Below are 25,792 nucleotides of genomic sequence, written 5' to 3' on the forward strand. Positions count from 1 at the left end.
TGATCATACCTATCTATGGTCAACATTATTGAGTGGGCTTAAATTGCATCTACCCTAGTAATCTCCAAGTAGAAGGCTTGTCACTGAGCCATAAACACAGTCACAACCCTCTTCTTTTACGTTTAATGTTTTTAAACAGTTGTAATCTCAACAATGGAGCCAAACAGATCCAGTATTTTACCTTATTTTACTCTGAAGTAAGTATGAATTATGGTAATTATACCACCAAGAAATTTGATGTTTCACCAGTGGATTTGTTTAAATTGTCTTAATGGAATGTCACTAGTTTGAATATTTTAGCCATATATGATACTATTTCAAATGCATAGATAATTAATAGTAGAGCCTAATCACAAATATACATTTTTACCTTGAGCGTAATCTTGGACACAGGATTTTAAGATTGCAATAAAACATCTCAATCCCAGAAAGACTCAATTGTATGCAGATTCAATGACATACAAATGTTATGAAGAAGAATAGCTGTATTTAGACAGTCTACATTATTAGAATGGTAGGAAGGCTGAAGAGATTAGAAGAAAGGGGTAATTGTTAAACTTTTTTTTTTAAGTCGCACTGTTGAATGTAGCAATTGGCAAGGTATTGCCCAGAACTCCAAACGAAGTAAAGCTGTATTCCAAACACTCATGAATCATATCCACTTGAGGATTAGAAAAATTGTGAGAGAGAACAACATGATTTTTGGCCAGGCAGATCTTGTGCTAATTTGATATTGAGTTTAAAAATATTAATTAAAGAGCCAACAAAAGTGGCAGACTGAAATACTAATAGCATTTATTGACTCCTTAAATAGCCTATATAGGTTTTTCATTCTTTACATACAGAATTCCAACAGAAAATTCTCAGACAAGACTATTAGTATTTCTGTTGCTTAATGTAATGACCAGCATGGCCATTGACTATACTTTAGGCATTCCTTTTTAGAGAAACACAGTCAATTGAGACCCACACTGTCTCTGATGGCAATTTAGTGGATGACATTGCACTCCTCTCTTATCTATCACTAAACTTACAGGAGACTACAGAGAAAGCAACATCCTGTGCTCACCAGGCCTTTCTTAAAGAAAAATGTGAGCAGTGTAAAATGGCTTTTAAGAAAGGAGACTCACACTTCATGCACAAAAGAGTAAGGGAACTTGCTAAAAAGAAGGACCTTAGGGCTTGCTCCCTCCTTGACAAATACAGCAGCCAGCTACAATCTACAGATGGAATTCAATCTCAATGGAAAGAGCACGTTGAGAACAAACTAAATTCAACCATCCTCCTGACCCAGCTGTGCTATCCAGTTCCTCATAATTGATACAAACCCAACTCCACCCCCCCCTTGCTCTGAAATTGAAGCAGCCATCAGAGATCTGAAGATCAACAAAGCTGCTGGTCCTGATGAAATACAGCTTGAACTTCAGAAAGTTAATTGTGAGCCTTTCATTGATCTTTATCATAGAATCACCAAAGCTGCCTGGGAAGCAGGTCACTTCCCCATTTCATGGTGTGAAGCCATGATAGTCCCTCTCCATAAAAAAGCTTCAAAAATAGTCTGTAACAACTACCAACCCATCAGACTGACCAGCCATGCTGCTAAAATAATGACGAAAGACATGCTAGGGCACATCCAAGCATAATGCTCAGCAGCCATCCCAGAATACCAAGTGGGTTTTAAACCAAATAGGTTAATGGTTGATCAGATTTTCACAGCCTATTAGATCATGGAAAAATATCATGAATAAAACTGCAGTATCTATCAGCTCTTCATAGATCTCAAACATGCCTTTGACCTTGTTTGGAGGGAAGGCCTATCACACATACTTCTTTACTTTGGAATTACACCTAATTTATTCTCCCTCTAAATGGAAATGAACACAAAGTTCAGAAGCCAAGTTATGACTGAAGAAGGCCTTACCAAGAGCTTTGCAACATCAACTAGTTTTCTACAAGGTTCCTTGTTATCACTGGAGCTATTCAATCTCTTTTAACTGCAGTCCTTTAGATAGCAGATAGCCTATCTGGTGCCCTCACAGGAGGGGTAATGATAGACAAACTTGCTTATGCCAACAATACAGCCCTAATTTCTGATTCCCTCCATGATCTTCAATCCTGAACTGGCATCATCCACACAGCAACCAACCTCTTTGAGACGACCATCAATACCTTGAAAACATTGGCCATGCACTGCACATATAAACCTGATTCTTGGGTAAACTCCTGCCTCTATCTTGAACATGCTAATATAGAGTGGGTAGATGAATTTACCTACATTGGAAGCTTATTCACCTCTTACAATAACCACTCTAAAGATATCAAGATGTCTTGCACTTGCAAATTCCAACTTTAAAAGTCTGATGCCCATCTGGAGGCACAAAAACTTATCAACAATGCTTAAAGTGAGGCTATTTAACTTGCTTATAACCCCTATTGTCATTTATGCCTGTGAATCTTGGACACTAAAATCAGGTGATAAGTATCATCTTGCTGCCTATGAAACAAAATTATTTTGATATGTTGCTGGTATCACTTATGATAAAATCTCCAATATCAAGTTTCTCTGTAATCTCAAAATCAAACTCATCATCCTCAACAGAATAAAACTGCAGCAGCTTAAATGGCAAGGGCACATACAATGCAGGTTATGGATAGTAGTTGTCTCCTGGAGATAGCCTTTGAAGCCTGGTTACATGGTTCTTGACCTAGGGGTGCCCCCAAGTGATGGAAGGACAATTTTGTGTTGCTTAGTCTACCACCCCTTCTCTACCCGGTAGAAGATAGGAGAGCCTACAGGAATTACATCAATAGAACAGTAAAAGAAGAGGCCCCAAAATGACCTCCAAGGACAGATGGGACATAGGGCAAGTAAGTAAAACTTACAGCAGAACATCATAGAGCTCTTAAACACAGCAGGATTGTCATACCCAAAAGAAAAAAGTCTTGAACCATTACATAAATACAAAACCTGGCCAGCAGCAAAATTTTAGCTCCAAGGAAAATTTTGTGAGGAAGTTGCAAAATTTAAGAATCATGGAGGCCTCATAAAATCTGAAGGAAGCCTGGAGCATGAAATTACTACACAGATTGCTTATACAGGCATTGCTTTTGCCAAACTAAGAAAGGACTAGACAAACTCTGCATATTCTCTAAAGCTCAGTCTGGGAAATAAATAAATGCCTGGTTTCATGAATAAGTCACTAAATACTGGTTTACAAATTTTGAGAAATAAATAAATGCCTGGTTTCACAAATAAATGACAAAATACTGGTTCACAAATAATAATAAGTCAATAACTAGTTTTTAAAATTAACTTTTGCCACAAACTCTGTTGCCCCCCCCCCCTCCCCTGCTATTGGTCAAATACATACCCCAATTATTATATATGCAGTGAATTTTCTATATGCAACTCTTTTCATCAAATTATTTTAGTGAAATCAAGCAAATGAACAGCAATAAGTGTATAATGAGCATGACTCTTAGAGGTGGGGGTGGGGGGTGAATTTGCAATGGAAATGAATGTGATATTTGGAGTCAGGCAGAGCTGTTCCTAGAGTTGCTGGTGCTTGGGAAAAAATAGTTAAAGCAGCTTCACCCAACTCAAATATAAGACAAAAAAGCTGAATGAAAGTGAAAATTTTTTTATAGAGGGCAACCACCAAGCTGCAGCTCCCTCCATCCAGCCCTGGTGCCTGGGGTAGCTTGCTGCAGTATGCTCCCCATCCCCTGAACAGCTCTGGATTCAAGAGTAAATCCTGATTCTACTGTTAAGACTATTTCTTAGCTATCCTAATAATCTGTGAATTGAAGAAGTTACCCACAATCATCATAGTAGGTCTAGGCCTTGTACCTATTATATTTGGAAAGAGTGTTGATAGGGGGTAAATTTAGGTTTTTTCCCATTTCTTAGCTAGGTAAAAGGGGGGGGAAATCTTCTTTTATTATTTTTATTTTACCTTAATTTGCACTTTGGAGCAAAATTAAGGTCTATACTGGATCTGTTATGCTCAATGTTGAGGATGGTGAAACATTTATGTTTGTTTCATGTGTGGACTAGGGCTAATATAAGGGGATTAATTGTCAAAATACACCCAAAACCATGAAAATGAGCCCAAAATTAGCCATCTAAAAGTGTGTTTTTTTTTGTTCTAAAATGTTTCCTTCTGGAAAGCTACTATTCTATGGGTTTATCAGCAATATGCTTTTATATGTTCTTTTTCAACATATTAGGCTAATCTCTTTCTTCACAAATTGTACTTTAAGCCCTTGAATGAACCTTTAAATTTAAGCTAGCATAGGCTACAAGCCTACCTAATTTCAAAGTTGGCAACCAGTCACTGCATTATATTTTTATCTTTGCTGTACATAACTTTCAAAGGGCTGAATCCTAAAGAACACCAAACTATGGCTTGTTCCCTATATTTTACTCTTGCACTTAGGCTAGCCTAACTCATTGTAAACATCTTAAAGCAGCCTATAATCTATTTTATACAGAAATCTTGGCAAAAATTTAGAATTGTGGCACCTGATAAGGAGACATGTTAAGAAAACAATTCTTACTTTAAAATATGTATAATGATCCTAGTTAACATATTATCCAAGGGGAGAACCTTTATCATCAAGTATTTCCTCTAAAAATCCTTCTTTTTCCAGCTTAAAAGAAAAAATTTACAATAAACCACCATGCTGAGATCCAATGCATAAATCTTTTGAAATTGCAGCTATAATAAATTGTTTTTATAGATAGTGTTCATTCTGGCAGAGTTCAATGGACAAGTTCCCAGCTGAGTCTGTTGATTTTGAATTGTAGTTAGTTTAGGTTGTATTAATATTTTGTATTTTTGCCACTGCTCATTAAAAAAAATGGAATTAACAATGACTGTGATGAATGAATGCAATCTATAGAATAATTTATTTGGCAACCCATAGCAGCAATTTCAAAAGAATTATGCATTCCATTTTAGAATGGAGAATATTGTAATTTTTCTCTTTTAAGCTGGAAAAGGAAGGATTTATAGAGGAAAGACTTGATAATAAAGGTTCTCCCCTTAGATAATATGTTATATGTTAACTAGGATCATTATACATAGGGTAAAAAAAACAGTATCCAATTGAGCAAAATTATGTAAAACTAAAACCATCACATCTTGTTACCAAAAAGGAATTGAGAAGAATTGAGTATATTAATGAATAGCAAAAAATCTAAGCTTTGCATCAATATAGTTATTATTCATATTATTTAAGATCAGAGACTTGAAATTTTTAGTTTATTGACCTACCTGCAGGGACCTCTTTTTGGAAATACCAATTATACTATTTTGATGTATATATTCTTTTAGTGTTTCAGTTTTATTCATATATTAACAGAAAGCTGATTTTGTTCTGATTCTAGAAATGAAACTTTTATGCTTGATATTTATTCTATTTTGATGTATATATCCTTTTAGTGTTTCAGTTTTATTCATATATTAACAGAAAGCTGATTTTGTTCTGATTCTAGAAAAGTAACTTTTATGCTTGATATTTATTCTATTTTGATGTATATATATCCTTTTAGTGTTTCAGTTTTATTCATATATTAACAGAAAGCTGATTTTGTTCTGATTCTAGAAATGTAACTTTTATGCTTGATATTTATTCTATAAATCACAAATATTTAAATATAATTTTTCTTTTCAATTGCTTTTCAAAACAGAGACTACATTTTCAATTTATGCTGACAAATCATTGGTGAAAATTTGACCAAGAGGGCAGGGTTCATGTTACTGCCCTCACATTGCTTCATGTTGTAGTAAAAAGGGGTGGTCCAAAAACCCATTGCTATTTTTCCGGAATGCCAAAGAAAAGTGGTCTTTCCCAAAAAGAGGTCTTTTACCTTATTTTGAAATAAGAATTGTTTTCTTAACACGTCTCCTTATCAAGAGCCACAATTCTAAACTTATATCAAAATCTTGTTCACCAAATGGTAAAATTCTAGTTTAGCAAGTTTTTTCTATCTTGGAGAGGGGTTAAATCACCACCTTAAAAATCACCTTAAATCGCACTTGCTAGCGATAGGACAAATCCTGTGTCCGCCAGCTTCAGTGATGATAGTTAATCATCATCTGTGGCATCCCAAATGGTGCACCACGGTTTGTTGAGCCACTCCCTATCCACTGATGACTTGAACGCATCCACGCTGGTAGAGGTTACTGTTTTTTCACTAAGGGAGTTCCACAAGCTGACAACTCTATTTGAGAAGAACTTGTTCCTTAGTCTGGTGTTGGCTCGTTTCCGAAAAGCTTTTGAGAATGACCACAAGTTCTATTTGAATTGTCTGGTTGGAAAAGGCCAGGAATGGTATCCTCAGCATTTAGAAGCTTGTATGCTGTTATCACATTGCCTCATTTGCAATGATATTAATTTAAATTACCTTAAATCACAGCTTGGAGTGAAATAAGGACTTTCGATCCTGTTGAATCACTCCTTATGATGACTGTTGTAGTTGGTTAAGTTCTGGTGGAAGATTCTGGTGCTTCCCAGTCAAACTTCCACGGTGTATCTTTCCACTCAGCATCCAGATGGCGTTTGAAAGCATCTGTTGATTCAGCAGCAACAGTGTCCACCTTGAGGTTATTCCAGAGGTTCTCAATACGATTCAAGAAGAAATTGCATCTTGCTCCAGTTGTAGTGTGATGTTTGTAGCTTTGTCTAGGGTTTCCTTATGTTTTTTGGGAGGTCTCGATCTCCAGGATCTCATTTTCTTGATTGGTTGAGAGGAGTTTGTGCACCTAGATCTTGTCTCCGCATTTCCGTCTGTATACTAAGGAGGGGAGGTTGAGTTCCTTTAGCCGTTCACTGTATGTCTTGTTTTCCATGCCAACAATCATCTTAGTGGCCCTTCGTTGGATTTGCTCAAGAACTGCCTTGTCCTTTTTGAATTGAGGGGTGGCCAGTATCGTCCTCCACCGTCCATATGTTAGAGATGGTATTCTAAGCTTACGGAGACGGGATGGATAAGGGACATCATAGAGGTCTCTAATACATTTCGTTGCCCTCCTCTGGACTGATTTTAGAGCTGCTTGGTCTGTCTTATTGATTGGGCATGCAATACACATTCCAAACTCTAGCCTTGGTTGAACTAGACTCTTGTATAGCTTTGTCACAACAATTGAAGATCTACTAGTGAACATTCTTTTTATTAGGCTAATATCTGATTAGCCTTTGCAATAGTTGCTTGTGCATGAATATGAAATTTCAATTCGTTGTCTACCAGGACACCAAGATCTCTCTCCGCATGGCTGCCGGAAATGGCATTTCGGGACCCATCCCTACAATCCATATGGTACTGAGTGTGTGGGTTTTTCTTCCCAAGGTGGAGCGTCTTACATTTTGATGCGTTGAATTCAAGCCTCCAAATATTAGTCCAGTGAGTGAATGTATCAAGGTCCAGTTGGATCGACTTAATATTCTCCGCTGTGTCTGCACGACCAATAAGTAAACAACTTTCAGGGATGGGTCTACAAACTAAAGTAGGCTATATGTCTGGGAAGATATATGACTTTGCTCAGTCCCAGTTTATGAGGTTTAAAAGATCTACAAATACATTTCCTAAATTTAGAAAAAAAAAACATTGATATGGCTGAAAATTTAACACAAATAATTCTAGAATTGGATGCAGATGACACATTGGCTTAACATCTCAACTAACCAGCACCTAAAGGATTAATTAGGCCTACTTATTTGCTGGACAATGCCATTTAAAGTAATTAGGCTAAGGTAATAACAGGAATTGTATTTTGAGAACTAAAACCAGAGAAAAAGAAACTGATGATTAAAAATTATGATAAAATGATGTTTTGTCCAAATTTCAACATGTAGGCCTAGGCCTATAGGCTAGAACTGTTAAGTAGGCAAATTTCTATGATTTAGAAATCAGAAGAGGATTAACATGGAAGCTTAGCAATAGCCTACCTTTCCAGAGTATGTTTTTGGTCCTGGATTAATTAGCCTAGGCTACTGAAAGTTTCTTTTTCCTAACCTGAGCACTCTCTTGGATAGCAAAAAGTAGCTAAACAAGAATTTTACCTAACAGGTATTTGTTCTGAAGATAATCCTTGTTTTTTTGCCTTTCCTCAGCAAAACTTTCAAATTGTGCTGATAGGACCAAAAAGATGACCAGATCCACAGCAAGCACCACTGCTTGTGTTGTAAATGCAAGAACTGTCTGGCACTAACAGTGCTTGCTTTTATTTGTTTATGTACAAAGAGAACTTTGTCAATAATAGTGAGAAGATACCAAACTACTTAAAAAATTATCAAGTATATAAAAAATAGCTAAAAAACCTAGCAGAGTTGATGCGCAAATTCCTTTCATTGTTGAGTCATCACAGGAAAATTAGATAATTTCTTCATAAAATGATTGTTTTAAGAGTTTTAGCCCTATCTGTAAATAATCTGTTTCTATCGATACCCGGCTAAATCCTGCCGGAGTTCAGCCCTATTTGTCGGAAAAACAGAGTCAGAAATTGGGAAACCTGCCCCACGTTCAATATAGGTTACTATAATCCATTGCAATTTATTGTCGTCACTGACACACAATCAAAATCATTGTGTTTCATTTAGAATGGTGTTCCTTGGCTGTTTTTGTCAATGGCGAAAAAAATTGAAATCAATTGCAATAAGCTGTAATGACTTTGGGTTGGGTTACCATTCACACTAGGAAAAATACCAACACATTCAAATGAGCAAAATTTCAACTGTTAAATTTTTATAAGAAAGATCCAAAAAATTATTAGGAAGTCAATAAGACTCATGAGACCCGGTTAGTTATCAGAGAATATTTGGTTCAATTCCCACGCTAGCAGCGATTTTTAAGTGATTAAAGGCCGAATACACGTAACCTTTTTATGGCACTAATTTCAGCAGCTAGGTGGGCAAATGATTTAAGCAGGATTTTGAACTCAACTTAGTTATTTTTATTTTTCCGCTGAAGAGAAAAAACGATTGAAGATTAAAACGTCTCTGAAAGAGTGTTTTTTCACCGTTTACTTTTTTATGATACCAATAAAACTCGGTGCCGTTTTGTTTTTAAATCGACACCGAAAACTAGAAAATATTTCATTCTTGAATCGCTAGGTGTTTTCTTTGAAATCGGTGCCGATTTGGCAAATTGGTGCCGAAAACTAACAAACTTTTCAAATAAGACGAAAAAGCCACATTAAAACCTCAAAGCGTGCGTCCTATACTAATTCAAGCTTAAAAGAAACAGAAACTATTACCAGGCAACAAATGAAACCCAAATTATTACCAGTTAACAAAAGAAACCCAAACAAACAAAACTGAAAATAATCAGTCACATCTGACACAAAAATGGCAGATATTGTTATAGATGAATAAGTAAACCATAAAACAAAAAGAAATACATAGGAATAATCAACTCAAGCTTGAAACAATTCAGAAATTACTATAAACAGGAGTAGGGCTACTGCCTCTTAAATGCTGTAGCGTACTTTGCACTCTACTGAAAAGTGGCCGGGAAGTCATGTGTTCAATTTCCATCTTAGGAGCGACTTTTTAAGTAATATTATTCAATTTGCGGAGTTGCAAGATAAATTAGTGTGGAAATTTATATTAATGGCTTTTATTTTTCTTTATTCAATTTATCATCAAAATATTTTTTTCAGGTTCTTTTGGGGATTCTTTTTTCCACTTCACTTAAAGTTTAACAGCTCTAAAAGATAACATTCAACATTTCTTCCTCTCCGTAATCTCAATTAATCTTCAATTGATTACTGTGTGTTTGTTAAACTCATAAGTTTTGCTCCCCATTATATGAACCCCAATATTTGCTCCCTAATATGAACTCGGTCATGGATGCATGAGCACCCCTCTTGATACTTTATGTATCCATAAATCTCTGTCAAATAATTCTTTTCATAGTATTTCCCTATGATTGTAGAATTTTGAAAAATAGCACTTTAACGAAAACAGAAGACAACATATGATTTTGAAGAGTAAAAAGATAAAGCGCTTTTTTTTCTACATCAGATGTATGAACTGTTTTATTAATAATAATGTTTCCAACCCTCTATTCAAATTGAAGAATGCATTAGGAGAATTATATTAAAAGAAAAATTAAAACAATAGCAGAAAATTTACAAGGAAAATTGTAACTCAACTACGTAGGTACATTTAAACTACAAAGTTAAGCGGAAAGCCGGCGATACTTTTGCGACGCTTGCAGAATCTGTCCACAAGCTGGCTTATTTTTTGAGAAATATAAAAAAAACATATCCAATAGAATTTTTGCGGTGACAACCCCAAAGCAGCAGCTAGGGATGATATTTGCAAAAGCTTTTATTTTTCTTTATTCAACATATTATTGAAACATTTTTCTCAGGTTCTTTTATAATTTTTTTTTTACTTCATTGAAGTTTTAATAGTTTGAAAAAGTATCGTGAAAGATCCCCCCCCCCCCTCCTAATCACAGTTAACCTTCGTTCTATCATTGTGTGTTTGTTGAACTGATAATTTTAGCTCTTATCAAAATGTGAACTCTATAATGAATGCAAGAGGACCAATGTTTATATTTTATACATTCATAAAACTACCTAAAAAAAACCTTTCGTGATGTTTCCTTATATATGTAGAAATTAAAACTCCAAAGCAGCAGCCAGAGAATATATTTGCAAAATAGGAAGAATGTAGTTTGAGTTTTCTTCTGCTTAGATAATGCGAAGAAACTTTATATTGACACCGTAAAAAGTCATTTAGTCCCACTTGCATATTAGATTATTATTTTGATGACAAATTTGAAATGAAGATGTCAGGGTAACTTTAGGTTTATCGATTAACCTCAGAAATTCAAATCAAAACTCATAACTATCTAATATAGGCATAAATAACAAATTATCTAGAGTTTCTGTCATGGTTTATTACTTCATGGCTTCAAATATTACTAAAGTAAATTTTCACAGTCTAAAATTTATAGCACTGGTCATTTATTATATAGGTAGAGAGATCAATAAGCTGCCTTTTAAACTAGTCTGTGATGTTTGTATGCTGCTTAATGACTTTTCAGTTACAAATACATTTTATTTGCCTGAATTTCTTAGAAAATTTATCGTAGGCGAAAATTTGTCAATACCGTGGCCGGCGAAAGATTATTGAAAGCCTAACAAGTAAGTTTACTATTTCCTGCCAACGAAGATGGCGATGCTTTAGACATATCCTCCATATACACCTCCACCAGATTACAGACTTCCTAAACTGCTCCTCCACTGGCTACCGAAAGACACCCGTCACCGAGGAGGGCCAAAGAACACGCTCTGTAGAACGAACGAACGTGACGGAAGTGCCTTTCAAACGAGTCTTATACCAGAGTGGGGAGACATCTGCACAGTGGCTCACTTGAGGGAAGATTAGAGGCTACTCACTGATGGCCTATGTGGCTCTGGGGGAACTATGGTGAGGTATTATTTCGTGAAGGCTAGCAAAGGACTTTTATGTTCCTAAAACAGCATCCTACTTTTTTGCGTCGGTTTTGTGACTTCAATAAAATGCCAGTTGAAACATAAAACCTCTAGGAAACTTCATCGGTGGTTTCATTTGAGATAGTTTTATAGATAAATAATGCATAAGCTGCAGAGCGATAACTTTTCTTCGTTTTCAACTTCACTTTCACTTGCACGAGAAATACTTTGTTGAAAAATAATGTTCGGTTTAAGTTCTTTAAATGTACAAAATAAACTCACAAAGACATTTTTGTCAATCTTAGGTGAAGATACTCAAAAGTCGACTTCAGTTTTCAAAAGTACTAAAAATAGCTTTTACATCCTTCCTCTATGAAACTTTCCGATGAAATGTATGGAACTTAGGTGTATAGACAAGAATTTTGGGGGGAATTTCGTCTTCGTTACCTTCGAGGAGGCGTGGATAGAAAATTCAATTATTCGTGGAATATGCCGCTTTAACAGGGAAACTTAAGCAAAAATTATCACTTGTATTATATATGGGTTCCTGAATTCACTACAAAAGCTTTCATCAAAACCAAATCCTTCACATCTTTCAAACGGTGTGATTTTGCTCTTTATGTCTATAAGGTAAGCCATCTATCACCAAGCTTCACCACAGAAGCAAATTTGTGAAAGTGGCAAAACGCTGAAAGTGGCAAAATTGTGAAAGTGGCAAAGTGGCAAAATTTGTGAAAGTGGAAAGAAAGCATCGTCAATAAATCATAGAATAAGAAAAGGAGAACCTTTCGGCCCCCGTACGCATAGTCTCCATCCCTTACTAAAAGTAATATAATCAGGCGAACAAAACTTCTGGAGTTTGCTCAAACATCAATGCCTGAAGATTTCAGAAAGATAAATTTATTTTGCTCAACTACTTTCTTCAAGCATTAAAGGCAGATGGCCCAAGAGGAATGTGACTGACTATCAAAAGACATATTTGTCAATATTTGTGACTGAGATGATTTAGATAGAGATTCGAATGGAAAATCAAATGACATTTCTATTTCACTTTGGAAGATTTGTTTTTCGCTGTTTTTTGATTGTTTTTCAATTTATTCGGATTTGATATAAATCTCAAGATGAATCTGATATTTCAAATTATGCTATACGAAAGCAAATAGTCAGTATTTCCATTCCTATGAACCTTTCGATGTAGTTATCGAGTTTAGTCGACTATACCGACAAAAAAAAACGATCAATGAATTTTATACAGACATGTTGAATGTTTGTCTTATTTTTGGATATTACAGCAAAATATCGTAGTAATTTGAGTTTTAGTAACGACATGTCGTTCAATTATTCACCCATATATTGTTTTACATTAATTTCGAAAGAGTACAAATCCTACAAAACAAAGCAGTAAGGATAATAGGTAGGCTATTGAACTGAAGGATACATGTGCTAGTTTTAGGTTTTCGGTTTTGCTTAACGTTGGGGAACTTCGCCATCATCAAGCTACGGTTTTTCTTTCCATTGTACAAATAATCTAGTCCAAAGCGGTTTTTTTTTTTTTTTTTTTTTTTTTTTTTTTTTTTTTTTTTTTAGCGTGCTAGAAGTGATATTTATGTTTATGAGACAAGGGCTAGTGAAAATTTGGTGGTTGAAATAGAAGCAGCACGCGGTCCGGATCTGGATTACACTTTCTTGCAACTTCTTTGTGAAATTCGTTACCAATGAGCATCAGGACAGCTGAACGGAATTACCTGTTTTACGGGTAATTTGATTTTCCTTGGTAAGGAGCGGGAAGAAGGTTGTTTTGATTGTTGTTTTGAATAGTTTGTTTAGGTAGCAGGGAGACGGAATGGCAGGTATGAAGGGTAGTAGGAGAGTTGTGGTGTGAGTGCGTTATAGACGTGATATTGCAGAAAGAATCTGGTTTGTTTTGGGTCTTTTTTTCTTTCTTTGTATTAGTTACTATTTTATTGGAGTTGATGAAACTGGCTAGCTTCTTATGCTCCACGCTAGCAAAAACGTCAGTCTTTTTTTTTTATAAATCCAGCGCTTGTATTTTGTAAAAAATTTTTTTAATTAGGTTTAGAAATCTAAACCTAACTTTTAATAGTTTGAACAGAAGCTGAAATGAAACGAAATTGTGAGAAAAAAAAACAAAAAAACAATAACAATTGAAGGCTTGTGAAAAAATTAGTGATGGTCAAAATTCTGTTCCAAGACTTCAGCAAGTTTTTCTGGAGGGGAAGGGAAAAGAAACTTTGAACAAGGTCATTTTACCTCGTATTTTAGAGCTATTAGAGATTCAAAAGTATTTTTCATAATTTGGGGGAAAGGGATAGGCATCCTCTCTGGCAGCAGAAGAGTAGAAAGAGGCATGTGTCAATGGAGGGAAGCTCAATCTATAGAGCTGGATTAAAAGGATTAATTGTTTAAACAGACCTTTAACCGTTAAATCTCCCAAGCCGTATATGGTTACAAGTAATTTCTTACACTTCACATGTGTTTCTGAACTCACCCTCTTCGCCCGCCCCTAAGAGTATGGCCTTATTCAGAAAACGAATCTCGGTACAAGTGAACAAATACTCCTCCTCAAAAGAAAACATTATACAATTCTGGAAACAACTGTAAAAAAAAGCTAAAATACTTACTTAAATCATTCTTAAAAGCGGTTCACCTTACTTTGCCCCCCTCTCCCTAATGCGTAAACGTATAGCCCAAATTATATATAATCCACATATTTGTCCGTTGCTTAACTTTGTCGACGTTGCTTCTTTGCCGTTAAATCTATTTGAAGAAAAATGTGACATATGGAAAAATGCATGGAAACTATATAATTTAGGCTATTTATTTGCAAGTTAGGGGTGGAGCTAGGGAGTTACAAGTAAGTATTTTAGATTTTTTAAAGTTTTTTTTTCTCAGAATTGTATTTAGTTTACTTTTGAGGAGGAGTGATTATACATTAAAACCTAAGGTTTTTTAAAACTAATTTAAAAAACCTTTTCCACAAAACAGGCTTCTTGAGGCAGGGGCGGATCCAGGATTTATTTTAGGGAGGGGGCGCAAAATGGGTTGATTCGATAAACTTGCATTAGGAACAAGTTTAATTAAAGCCTACTTGCGTTAATTAGGTAAATTACACTACTTTAGACGACTTTAGGGGGCGTTGTGCCCCCCTCGCCCCCTAGATCCACCATTGTTTTAAAGAAAACTAAAGAGCTCCATTAAGCCGAAAATGAGCAGAAATTAAGTCAAATAATCTTCCAAGCGTAAAAAAACCACTGATCACTATCAACAAATAAATGAAATTGAAAACGAACAGGTACATTAAATAGCCGAGTCAAACTCAAAACTAGCAAAAATTAAAACGAGTAGGGCTGATAACCCCCATGATACATTTGATACATTCATCAAAGTGAATGTATCTGTCATAAATGGGATATTTTATTAACATTATCAAACCCGTAAGCTTTTTCAGTAAATTCTAATCCAAGTGACGCTAGTTAGATTTTGCAATATTTGTCAAAGGATTATAGCTCCTGACCTATAATAAAACCTTTGCTTAATCTACTAACCTAGTTTCTGGACATTTATTTGTATTTTGTAAAAGTGGTCTGAATTCGAATTTTTTCAGTGATAATATTGGAGATTAGCCATCAAGCAGTGCGATTTTAAATAAAAAGGACATCCGATATTTAGAGGCATTTACGCTACAATTGAGGTGGGGAAAGAAAAGAAAGCAGAAGAGGGGTGGAGAGTTGTTAGCAAGAGCCGTGTTACTTGCTGGGCTTGCCCTTTAAATTGCGTGGACAAGGTAGACAGCCTTCAGCGCTTCACTTACTTCTCTCGCAAGGTAACCACCAGAAAAATATTGAATATATAGTTCAACCCGTAAATATATGTCTAGAATTCGATATTATTAATTATTAATGAAATTGGTGAATGTATTTTGGACTTAATCCAGATTAACGAAATGAAAACTGTGCTAGTATTAAATCCAGTTTTAAACTTTGTCTCTTGATGCATGTCAAAGGGTATTAAGACGGATATGTTCGTTAATAAATGAGAAGAGTTTTCGATAATGCCAGTATTATGCAAGCTAAAAAACTTCTGGGGACTTACTGTGAGGGTGAATTCTGATAAGACAAACGATTACGCGAATGCAAAAAAGACTGTGATAACTTGACGGATATTGCGAAAGCAATATGGTGCTGTGCTAAGGACGGTAAAGAGCTTCCGACTTTCGTTATTCTCGAACCAGAGGCTGTTCCCACGTGTAGTGACGAAATTGCAGTCTGTATTACTACCAAACTGAACGAAATGAAGAGAAAAATGGACAGTGATCTGCAACAGTTTTCCCGCAAGTTAGATACTCTGAACAATGGTTTTAAATTTATTGCTGATTCCAAGAATCAGTCTACAGCCTCCTCGTCACTACCTAAAATACCAAATGTGGAAAAACAGCTGTTCTTGGTTGTCGTGAAGAATATGCCTCCCGAGTTAGACGATCCAGGAAAGCGTAAGGACTTTATAACAAGCTTGGCACCGGCTGATACAACATTAGCGGATGCAGTGCTCAGGCGGAGAAATAGGGAATGGCAACTGTCAGTATCTTCGAGGCAGGCAGCAGAAAAAGTCTTGACTGCCCTCAAAAGTACCCATAAAATTGAAAATCGACTTGTTAATTCCCAGTTCATCGGTATAGTGAAACGTCTCCCCAGCAACGTGACGGAGGACCTACTGAAAAGTCTGTCAAAAGACTCTGAAAAGGCAAGTAAGTGCGACAATTCGCAAGCGTTTAAAATGTATTACACCTCTAAAAGTGCATTGTCCGCTGCCTTAACGAACCCTATTAAAATTGGTTTCGAACTATTCCGTCGAACTATCCCGAACTATTCCGTCGAAGGTTTTATCGCTTTCATCATGTGGGGCACATAGCGGCGGACTGTAAGGAAGCTGTAACTTGTAGCCGCTGCGGAGAAACTGGCCACACAAGCTCCCCTGAGAACTCTTGTCAAAATCCTACTCGGTGCCTGAATTGCAATTCGACTAGGCACACATGTTATTACTATGCCAGTCCTGATAACAGAAAAAACTTGAAAGACGAATCACGCTCCCAAAATGTGTAGCATTCTGTCTTGTAATATAAATGGGAAAGCACTTGAGAAAAAAGTTCTGCTTAATACTATGAGCCTTACAAATGAAGTAATTTGTGTACAAGAGTACCTGCTTTCCAAGGACAATACTAACCTGCTCAAGTTCTCAAGTTCACTCCAGTGTTTTATTTGGCCAGCTGAACGTGTGAAATCCAGAGGTCGGCCATCTGGTGGTTTAGCCACTTTGGTGAGAAAGTCTCTTCAGGCTGATCTCTTAGCATCAAGTAAACACTTCCTCGTTGTTAAAGTTCGCGATACTGTGATAATAAACGTCTATCTTCCTACTAATCATAGATCTAGCCTTTCGGACAGCAAGTTCACGGCTGCATATACTCAGCTCAAATTCCTGGGAATACAAAAGTTCTATTAATAGGGGACTTCAACTGTGACCTACTTAATACGGAATCTGAAAGGACTCAAATCGTTATAGGTTCCCTTCCTTATCAGTTAAACGTCGTTGATAAGGACAAAGCTTAATCATTTATCAGTGTTGCCAACACCGTCTCAAATCTTGACCATATCTTAACAAACTTCCCGGTGAGTGATGAAGTAAAAGTTGCAGCTGATGGTTCATACTTTGACCATTTGCCTTTGTCATTGTCAATAACACTGGACTGTCCAAAGTTGTCGGGTCCATGCAAATCCCAATGGAGAGTATACAGTGGCTGGAAACAAGTGTCGAATGATCTCTTTGCGGCTACTTCTGGCGATATCCTGAGTAAAATAAAAGTTCCCTTCCATCTGCTGCAGAGAAATGCAAACTCGTATTGCAGTGATATCGTATACTGTGCAGAAATATCGTATGCTCTGAGTATCGCGGAGAGTGTAGCGGTTCCTGTGAAGCACGTCCGTAATAGATCGCAGGTGAAAGGGTGGTCTAGAAATCCGGAGCTAGTGGTGGCTTGTACGTCAGCAAAGCTATGGCTGAAAATTTTGCATGACAGTGGGAAACCACGAAGTGGAGTAGTGAACAAGATTCAAATGTAGACTAAACGAAAGTTCAATAAAGCGTTAGATACCAACCTAGCAACCCTCAAAGAAAATTTTGTGCAAAAACTCAGTAAGAATCCGAACCTTATTTGGTCACTTCCGTCTAAGCCTGAAGAAGCTAAGCCTACGTCTAATATTTCCGCTAATCAGTGGAGTGCCTACTTTGAGTCCGAGTTCAAAGCGCCTGATTCAGTTCTGCAGTCTAATTACGAGAATGATCTGGTTTCTATGCTTACCGATACTTTCGACAATTTCTCAGTGTCACCAGTCTTAATTTGCCATGCCGTTAAAAAACTGAAAAAGGTATACTCGAAAGGCTGCGATAGTATTTGTGCTCTACATCTTTCTTTAGGAGGTTATGTTCTTTACCATCTCATTGCCCTTCTGTTTCAGATGGTTTTGAAACAAGGTATAGTCCCGAGTTGCTTTAATGTGGATATGTTTATTCTGATATTAAAGAAGGGGGAGCCAGCCGAACAGCGTTCTTCGTATCGGCAAGTAACGATATCTTCAGTATTTTGCAAACTATTCGAGATTGTTTTGTTTGATGAGATTTATGATAAGTGTGAGATGCCTCCACACCAGTTTGGTTTTCGAAAAGGCCTCGGGTGCACCCATGTACTTTATCTTCTTGCTAACATATTACTTGATGCTAACATATTACTTCTCAAATAGTTATGTTATTATGTAGTTCTTTCTGTTTGTATTTGTTTTTCTTGCCAATTTTGCATTTTCTTTCTTTTCTTGTCTGTGCTCTGTCTTTTTCTGTTGATTGTAAGACAGGTTATTAATAAAATTCATTGATTCATTCATAATTTGCGCTTTACTGAAAATAATAACAAACGACCGTTGATTTTCAGTTTGATTTACGTATATTGATATTTATTCCTTAAAGTTTGATATTATTTTATTGATTAAAGTAAAAAAGTGAAAAGACTTAAAACGTATTTTGTTTTTAATAAAGCGCAAATTATGCTCTGGTCTTGAGAAGTCACGGGGTTTATCATCCCTACTCATTTTAATTTTTGCTCGTTTTGACTTTGACTCGGCTATTTAATGTAATTTCTGTTCGTTTTGAGTTTCATTTATTTGTTCATAGTGATTAGTGGTTGTTTTACGCTTGGAAGATTATTTGACTTTATTTCTGCTCATATTTGGCTTAATGGAGCTCTTTAGTTATCTTTAAAGCAGTGGTGAATCCAGGGGCGGGGGTGGGGTGAGGGGAATCGCGCGCCCCCCTAACGTCGTCTAAAGTAGTGTAATTTACTTAAATAACGCAAGTTTGCTTTAATTGAACTTGCTCCTAATGCAAGTTTATCGGATCAACCCATTTTGCGCCCCCCTCCCAAAACAAATCCTGGATCTGCCCCTGCCTTAAAAAACCTGTTTTGTGGAAAAGGTTTTTTAAATTAGTTTTGTTTCTTTTTTTTATTGAAATAATCTTTTTCATGGAAACAAATAATATTTTATATCTTTTCGGTTTTTTCTATAAGAATCCACAGCTTGGGATGCTATTTGCATGTTGGAGAAACTTTTTCAACAATTTTTAATCCTGAAACAAACAGTATTTTGATTTAATTTTATACCTCCTGATGTTGACCTGAACAAATAAGACTTAATATAAGTTCCAAACGATTCTATTTATGTTCTTTGACGACCTGGATACACTTACACTATTTTTATTTATTGAGATTGAAAGAATAGAAGTAGTAATAATAGCAGAACTTAACAAACTGGCTGTTTTAAAGTTACGACTGGATGCGTTTGGAAAATTAATAGGCTGGTCAGAAGGGCTGCTTGCCCTCCAATCTCTTTTCACTGTTAAAAGGGGGAACCAGAATTTTTAATTTTGAACCAAATTAGCTTATTTAAAAGGTACAATGATATTTCTAGCTATTACAAAGTGGTGCTGCCTATGATATTTTTTATATGCTCTTTTGAAAACCTGCATGCACACAATTTGTTTCGCTTAGTTGAAACTCCCCCTAAACGTTCCCTAAAAGTGCCACCTTCATACCCTTAGCGTCAGTAGTTAAACTGTAGTGATAGAATTAAACGTATGCACATGGTGCCTCCTGGTTAGTTCAAAAACCCCCACAACTTACCCTTAAAGGTTTAACTGAATAATAAAAGTTGTTCTTCAGATATTGCTTTGTTACATTTTTGAAAGTCCACATGTTCATAGTTTGTTCTGATCATAGGCAGCGCAATAGCGCTGCCTAAGTAAAGAACGATGTTGCCACTATGCATTATTTTATTTCCTCCATACCCGGGCACTTCGTATCGAAGGAGTTGTCGTAGAAACTTCGAAAAAGGGATCATTCGATTGGAAATTGGAGTGAATAGTGCCATTTTTAATAGTCTAAAGTGATTGGAGGGCATCTCGCCCCCCCCCCACCCCCTTCAGTCCCCCAAACACATCCAATAAAAATTTTTGTGATAGCCATTTTGTTCAGCGTAGTTGATTTCCAGATAGAAAACAGATTTTTGAGGAGGACACTCCCCCACAACCCTAGGGGCAAGGGTTTTAAGTTCTGCCCTGGGGCCATATAAGATTTTTATAGAAGGTGTTGTCGTAGAAACTTCAAAAAAGGCTAATTCGATTGGAAATTCAAAGGGCTAGTGCCCTTTTTAATAGTCAAAGGTGATTGGAGGACAACTGGACCCCCCCCCACGCCCATCATTTCCCCAAACACATCCAATCAATATTTTGAGATAGTAATTTTGTTCAGCGTAGTTGATTTCCAGATGGAAAATATTTTTTGAAGGGGGACACTCCCCCAGAACCCTCGGGGCAAGGTTTAAGTTATGCCCTGAGGGCTATAAGAACGATGTTGGCACAATGTATCATTTATTATTTTTTTTCCTTTAGAGCAGGGCACTTCGTATCAAAGAATTTGTTGTAGAAACTTCGAAAAGGGCTCATTCAATTGAAAATTGGAGTTGCTTGTGCCCTTTTTAATAGTCGAAGATGATTGGAAAGCAACCAACACGCCTTGCACGCCCACAATTTCTCCAAACAGCGTAGTTGATTTCCAGATAGAAATTATGTTTTCGAGGAGGACACTCCCCCACAGCCCTCAGGGCAAAGGTTTTTAGTTATGCCCTGGGGGTATATAATGTTCTTATAGAAAGCGTTGTCTTAGAAACTTCAAAAAAAGGGTCATTCGATTGGAAATTCAAAGGACTAGTGCCCTTTTTAATAGTCGAAAGTGATTGGAGGGCAACTAGGCCCCCCCCCCTACGCGCATAATTCCCCCAAACACACCCAATCAAAATTTTGAGATATCCATTTTGTTCAGCATAGTTGATTTCCCGATAGAAATTATTTTTTTTGAGGAGGATACTCCCCCACAGCCTTCAGAGCAAGGGTCGCAAGTTATGCTCCGGGGGCATATAAGGTTTTTTATAGAAGGCGTTGTCGTAGAAACTTCAAAATAGGCCCTTTCGATTGGGAATTCTAACGGCTAGTGCCCATTTTAATAGTCAAAAGAGATTAGAGGGCAACTAACCCCCCTCTCACGCCCACCTTTTCCCCAAACACATCAAATCCAAATATTGAGGTAGCTATTTTATTCAACATAGTTTTAATCTCTGTAAATTAGGTCTTTGAGAATGACAACCCCTTAACACCCCTCAGGGCAAGGGTTGTAAGTTATGCCCTGGGGGCATATAAAGTTTTTATAGAACGCGTTGTCGTAGAAACTTCAAAAAGTGCTCATTCGATTAGAAATTGAAATGGCTAGTCCCCTTTTTAATAGTCGAAAATAATTGGAAGGAAACTAACACCCCTTCCACGCCCACAATTTCCCCAAACACATCAAATCAAAATTTTGAGATTGCCATTTTGTTCCACGCTTTTAAAGTTCAGGAAATTACTCCCCCCAAAGTCTTCAGGGCAAGTGTTATAAGTTATGCCCTGGGGACATACAAGTTTTTTATTGAAATCTTTGTCGTAGAAAATTGAAAAAGAGCTCATTCGATTGGAAATTCAAAGGTCAAGTGCCCTTTTTTATAGTCGAAAGTGATTTGAGGGCAAATAGCCCCCCTCTCTCGCCTACCTTTTCCCTAAACACATCAAACCAAAGTTTTAGATAGCCATTTTGTTCAATGTTGTGGATTTCCAGATAGAAATTATGTTTTTGAGGAGGAGACTCCCCCAAAGCTCTCATGGCAAGGGTCGTAAGTTATGCCCTGGGGGCATACAAGGTTTTTATAGAACGCGTCGTCGTAGAAACTTCAAAAAGGGCTCATTCGATTGGAAATTGAAATGGCTAGTGCTCTTTTTAAAAGTCGAAATAATTGGAAGGCTCCTAAAGCCCCTTCCACGCCCACCATTTCCCCAAAAATATCAAATCAAAATTTTTAGACAGCCATTTTGTTCAACGTAGTTTAAAGTTCAGGAAATTACACCTTTGAGCAGGACACTCCCCCCACAGTCTTCAGGGCAAGGGTTATAAGTTATGCCCTGGGGGCATATAAGGATTTTCTGAAATTTTTGTCGTAGAAACTTGAAAAAGGGCTCATTCGATTGGAAATTCAAAGGGCTAGTGCTCTTTTTAATAGTCGAAAGTGATTTGAGCGCAACTAACCCCCCTCTCAAGCCCACCTTTTCACCAAACACATCCAATCAAAATTTTTAGATAGCCATTTTATTTAACAACGTAGTTGAAAGTTTTGGAAATTAGGTCTTTAAGGATGACAACCCATCCCCCCCACAACCCTCAGGGCAAGAGCTGTAATTTATGCCCTGGGAGCATGTAAGGTTTTTATAGGAAGCGATGTTGTAAAAACATCAAAAAGGGCTCATTCAATTGACAGTTGATGGCTAGTGCCCTTCTAATAGTTGAAAGTGATTGAAGTGCAACTAACACCCCTCTCACGCCCACATTTTCCCCAAACACATCCAATCTAAATTTTGAGATATACATTTTGTTCAACGTATACGAAAGTTCTTGAAATTAGGTCTTTTAGGATGATAACCCCCTGTGAGCCCTCAGTACAAGGGCTGTAAAATATGCACTGGGGGCATATAAGGTTTATATAGAAAGTAGTTGTAGAAATTTCAGAGTGGGCTCATTTGATTGGAAATGGAGATTGCCCTTTTTAATAGTCGAAAGTGAGTGGAGAGTGATTAACCCCCCTCTCACACCCACCATTTCCCAAACACATTCAATCAAAGTTTAGAGATAGTCATTTTTTTCAACGTAGTTGAAAGTTCTGGAAATTATGCATTTAAGGATGATAAACCCCCCAGAGTCCCCAGGGCAAAGGTTGTAAGTTATGCCCTGGGGGCATATAAGGTTTTTAATGATAGAGTTGTCGTAAAAACTGCAAATGGGGCTCATTCAATTTGAAATTGAAAGGGCTAGTGCGGTTATTAATAGTTGAAAGTAATTGGAGGGTAACTGACCCCCCTCTCACGCCCACCATTTCCCCAAACACATGCAATCAAAATTTTGAGATATACATTTTGTTCAACCTATTAGAAAGTTGTGGAAATTAGGTGTCATCCCCCCAGCCCTCAGGGCGAGGGTGGTAAGTCATCCCTTGGGGGCATATAAGGTTTATATTGAAAGCATTGTCATAGAAACTTCAAAAGGGCTCATTTGATTGGAAATTGAAATGGCTAGTGGCTTTTTTAATAGTTGAAAGTGATTGGAAGGCAAGTAACACCCCTTCCATGCCCAACATTTTCCCAGGCACATCCAATCAAAATTTTGACATAGCCATTTTGATTAACGTAGTTGAAAATTCTGGAAATTAGGTCTTAGAGGATGACAACCACCCTCACAGCCCTTACGGTAAGGGTTGTAATTTATACCCTGGGGGATATAAGGTGTTTATAGGAAGTGTTGTCGTAGAAACTCAAACAGGGCTCATTTGATTGGAAATCGATAAGGCCTAGTGTCCTTTTTAATAGTCGAAAGTGATTGGAAGGCTTGACATTTCTATAGTACAGATCGATGTGGGTATAATCTATTATTTTTTGTTGTTGTTGTTGTTTAGACCAGGGCACTTTTTATCGAAGGAGTTGTCGTAGGAACTTGTAAAAGGGCTCATTCGATTGCAATAGAAAGGGCCGATGCCCTTTTTAATAGTGGAAAGTGTTCGGAGGGAAACTAATCCCCCTCCCAAGACCACCCTCCCATTTGACTAAATGTTTAAAATAAATGTTGCCATAAGATTAAATCAAAATGCACTGTGTTAGCGCTAATTGTGTTCAAACTTTTGGGGCTGCTTCTGCTCTTAAAATTTAACCAAATCAAAATAGAGTAAGTGTATCCAAGCTATCAACGAAAATAAACAGATTTTTTTGCGAATGATATCAAGTTTTCCATTTCAGGTCAACTAGAGGAGGTATGAAACTAAATTAAATACTACTATTTATTTCCAGATTTTTAAGAGGGTGTATGTTTTCAAAGAAAATTAAGTTTTTCAAAGAAAAGTAAAGAACTCCATATATATATATATATATGGATATATATATATGGATATATATATGGATATATATATATATATATATATATATATATATATATATATATATATATATATATATATATATATATATATATATATATATATATATATATATATATATATATATATATATATATATATATATATATATATGCATGACTCGGCTAGGGCTGACTAAAATATTGTTTTCCATGGAGAAAATTTTCCGTGGCGAAGAAATTTTCCAGAGGAAATTTTTTGCGGATGGTGGTGAGCTCCTTGTATGATTTGCAAAGCGATCAGAATTAAAATAATTTTTTTTTTTTTCAGTTTAAAATAAGGAGCAACATTAAAACTTAAAACGAACAGAAATTATTCCATCTATGATTTGGGCTACCCCTTCTAAATTCTTAAAGTTCTTGTCGGCCCTTGTGTTTGAGCAGTCTTTCTTAAAGAATTGCGACAAAAAGTCAAACTTTAGCATAAAGAGCGAGGGTTGAGGAAGGGGTAGCCGCTTTCTTATACAGAAGAGTTTCAGATCGTTTTAATGTTGCTTCTTACTTTCAGTTGAAAAAAACTTTTTTATTTGTTTCTTACAAAATAGTCGGTACTTATGCATTATATAAAACACACTCGAGAATCGTATCGAGAATCGCAAAGATTGGATAGGAAAATTACCGGCTAGTTTGCTTTGACTAGCTTTGGTTCGCTATACAAACAGGGGTCTCTCACTCTGTGAACAATATTTAAAATTTAGTTTTTTGGAGTTGAAGGGGCAAAAAAAGGTACCTAGGTTAGGTAACGTATTTAATATATGCTATGTTTAACCCCCACCCCCCGAAGGTGCAGATATATTGCCCAAATTTGTTTCTAAACTATTATGTTTTCATCATAATCTGTTTTATTTCGTTAGCATTAACCAAACTTCACTTCTCGAGTGTGTTTTATATAATGCATAAGTATCAAATGATGTCCCGGCAAGGCTACTTCTAGAGCTTCCTTGCCATGAATTAGGGACCTATTGTCAATGGTATATAAACTGTCGAGGAGTTTCACACTGCCTGTCGCGGTTCTAGGCGCTTACAAAATACCTCCCCGCGGAAAATACTCCCGAGGAAAATACCCCCCCCCCCGCGGAAAATACCCCCCGTAAAATACCACCCGCGGGAAATCCCTCCCCCCTCTGAAAATACCCCCGGTAAATACCCCCACGGAAAATACCCCCCCCCCCGTGGAAAATAAGGCTTTCCAAATTTGAGAATTTTATTTGAGTTTAATTTTTTTATTTCCGCAGTGGGGAAGGAATTTTGGTACTTGTTTATTATGCGCCAATAACTCAAGTCTACGCTGTGTAAAATAAGAGAACACATCAGTTTTTTCGTTAGTTTCTTCGTTACTTTATAAACAAATTTGGGCTATAGATTTGCATATTAGGGGGGGGGGGGAGGGTAAAGTATAGTGGGTCTGCATGCAAAATGTGTTTGGTACAATTATTCTGCATATTAGATAGATAGATAGATAAGTGTATTTTAAAGCCAAATATACGGCCATGAACACAGTAAAGAACATAAATGAAAGGCACAAATAACATAAACTTTGATCAGCGATAATCATAAAACACTAAAATGAAACACTACATTAACCTAATAATAGTACTTAATACTTGGAAAAAGTCATTTAAGAAAAGACACTTAACACTTGGAAAAAATACTTAAATGAAACATTACATTTACTTTATAC

General features: G+C 36.6%; 1 protein-coding gene across 1 annotated transcript in view; it reads right to left on the reverse strand.

The window, feature by feature from the left end:
- The window catches only part of Sap-r (prosaposin), a 217,850-nt gene extending 209,388 nt beyond the window's left edge, over nt 1–8,462 (reverse strand). The window contains exon 1 of the mRNA XM_089089955.1: nt 8,326–8,462. Within this exon, the coding sequence (XP_088946081.1) occupies nt 8,326–8,356 (31 nt within the window). The 5' untranslated portion in view covers nt 8,357–8,462. The remainder of the gene's footprint in view (nt 1–8,325) is intronic.
- Nucleotides 8,463–25,792: the final 17,330 nt, after the last annotated feature.

This window comes from Artemia sp. Qi Xiang Cuo, chromosome 5, assembly GCF_049724085.1.
Source record: "Artemia sp. Qi Xiang Cuo chromosome 5, ASM4972408v1, whole genome shotgun sequence".
In the NCBI taxonomy this organism is placed as follows: domain Eukaryota; kingdom Metazoa; phylum Arthropoda; class Branchiopoda; order Anostraca; family Artemiidae; genus Artemia; species Artemia sp. Qi Xiang Cuo.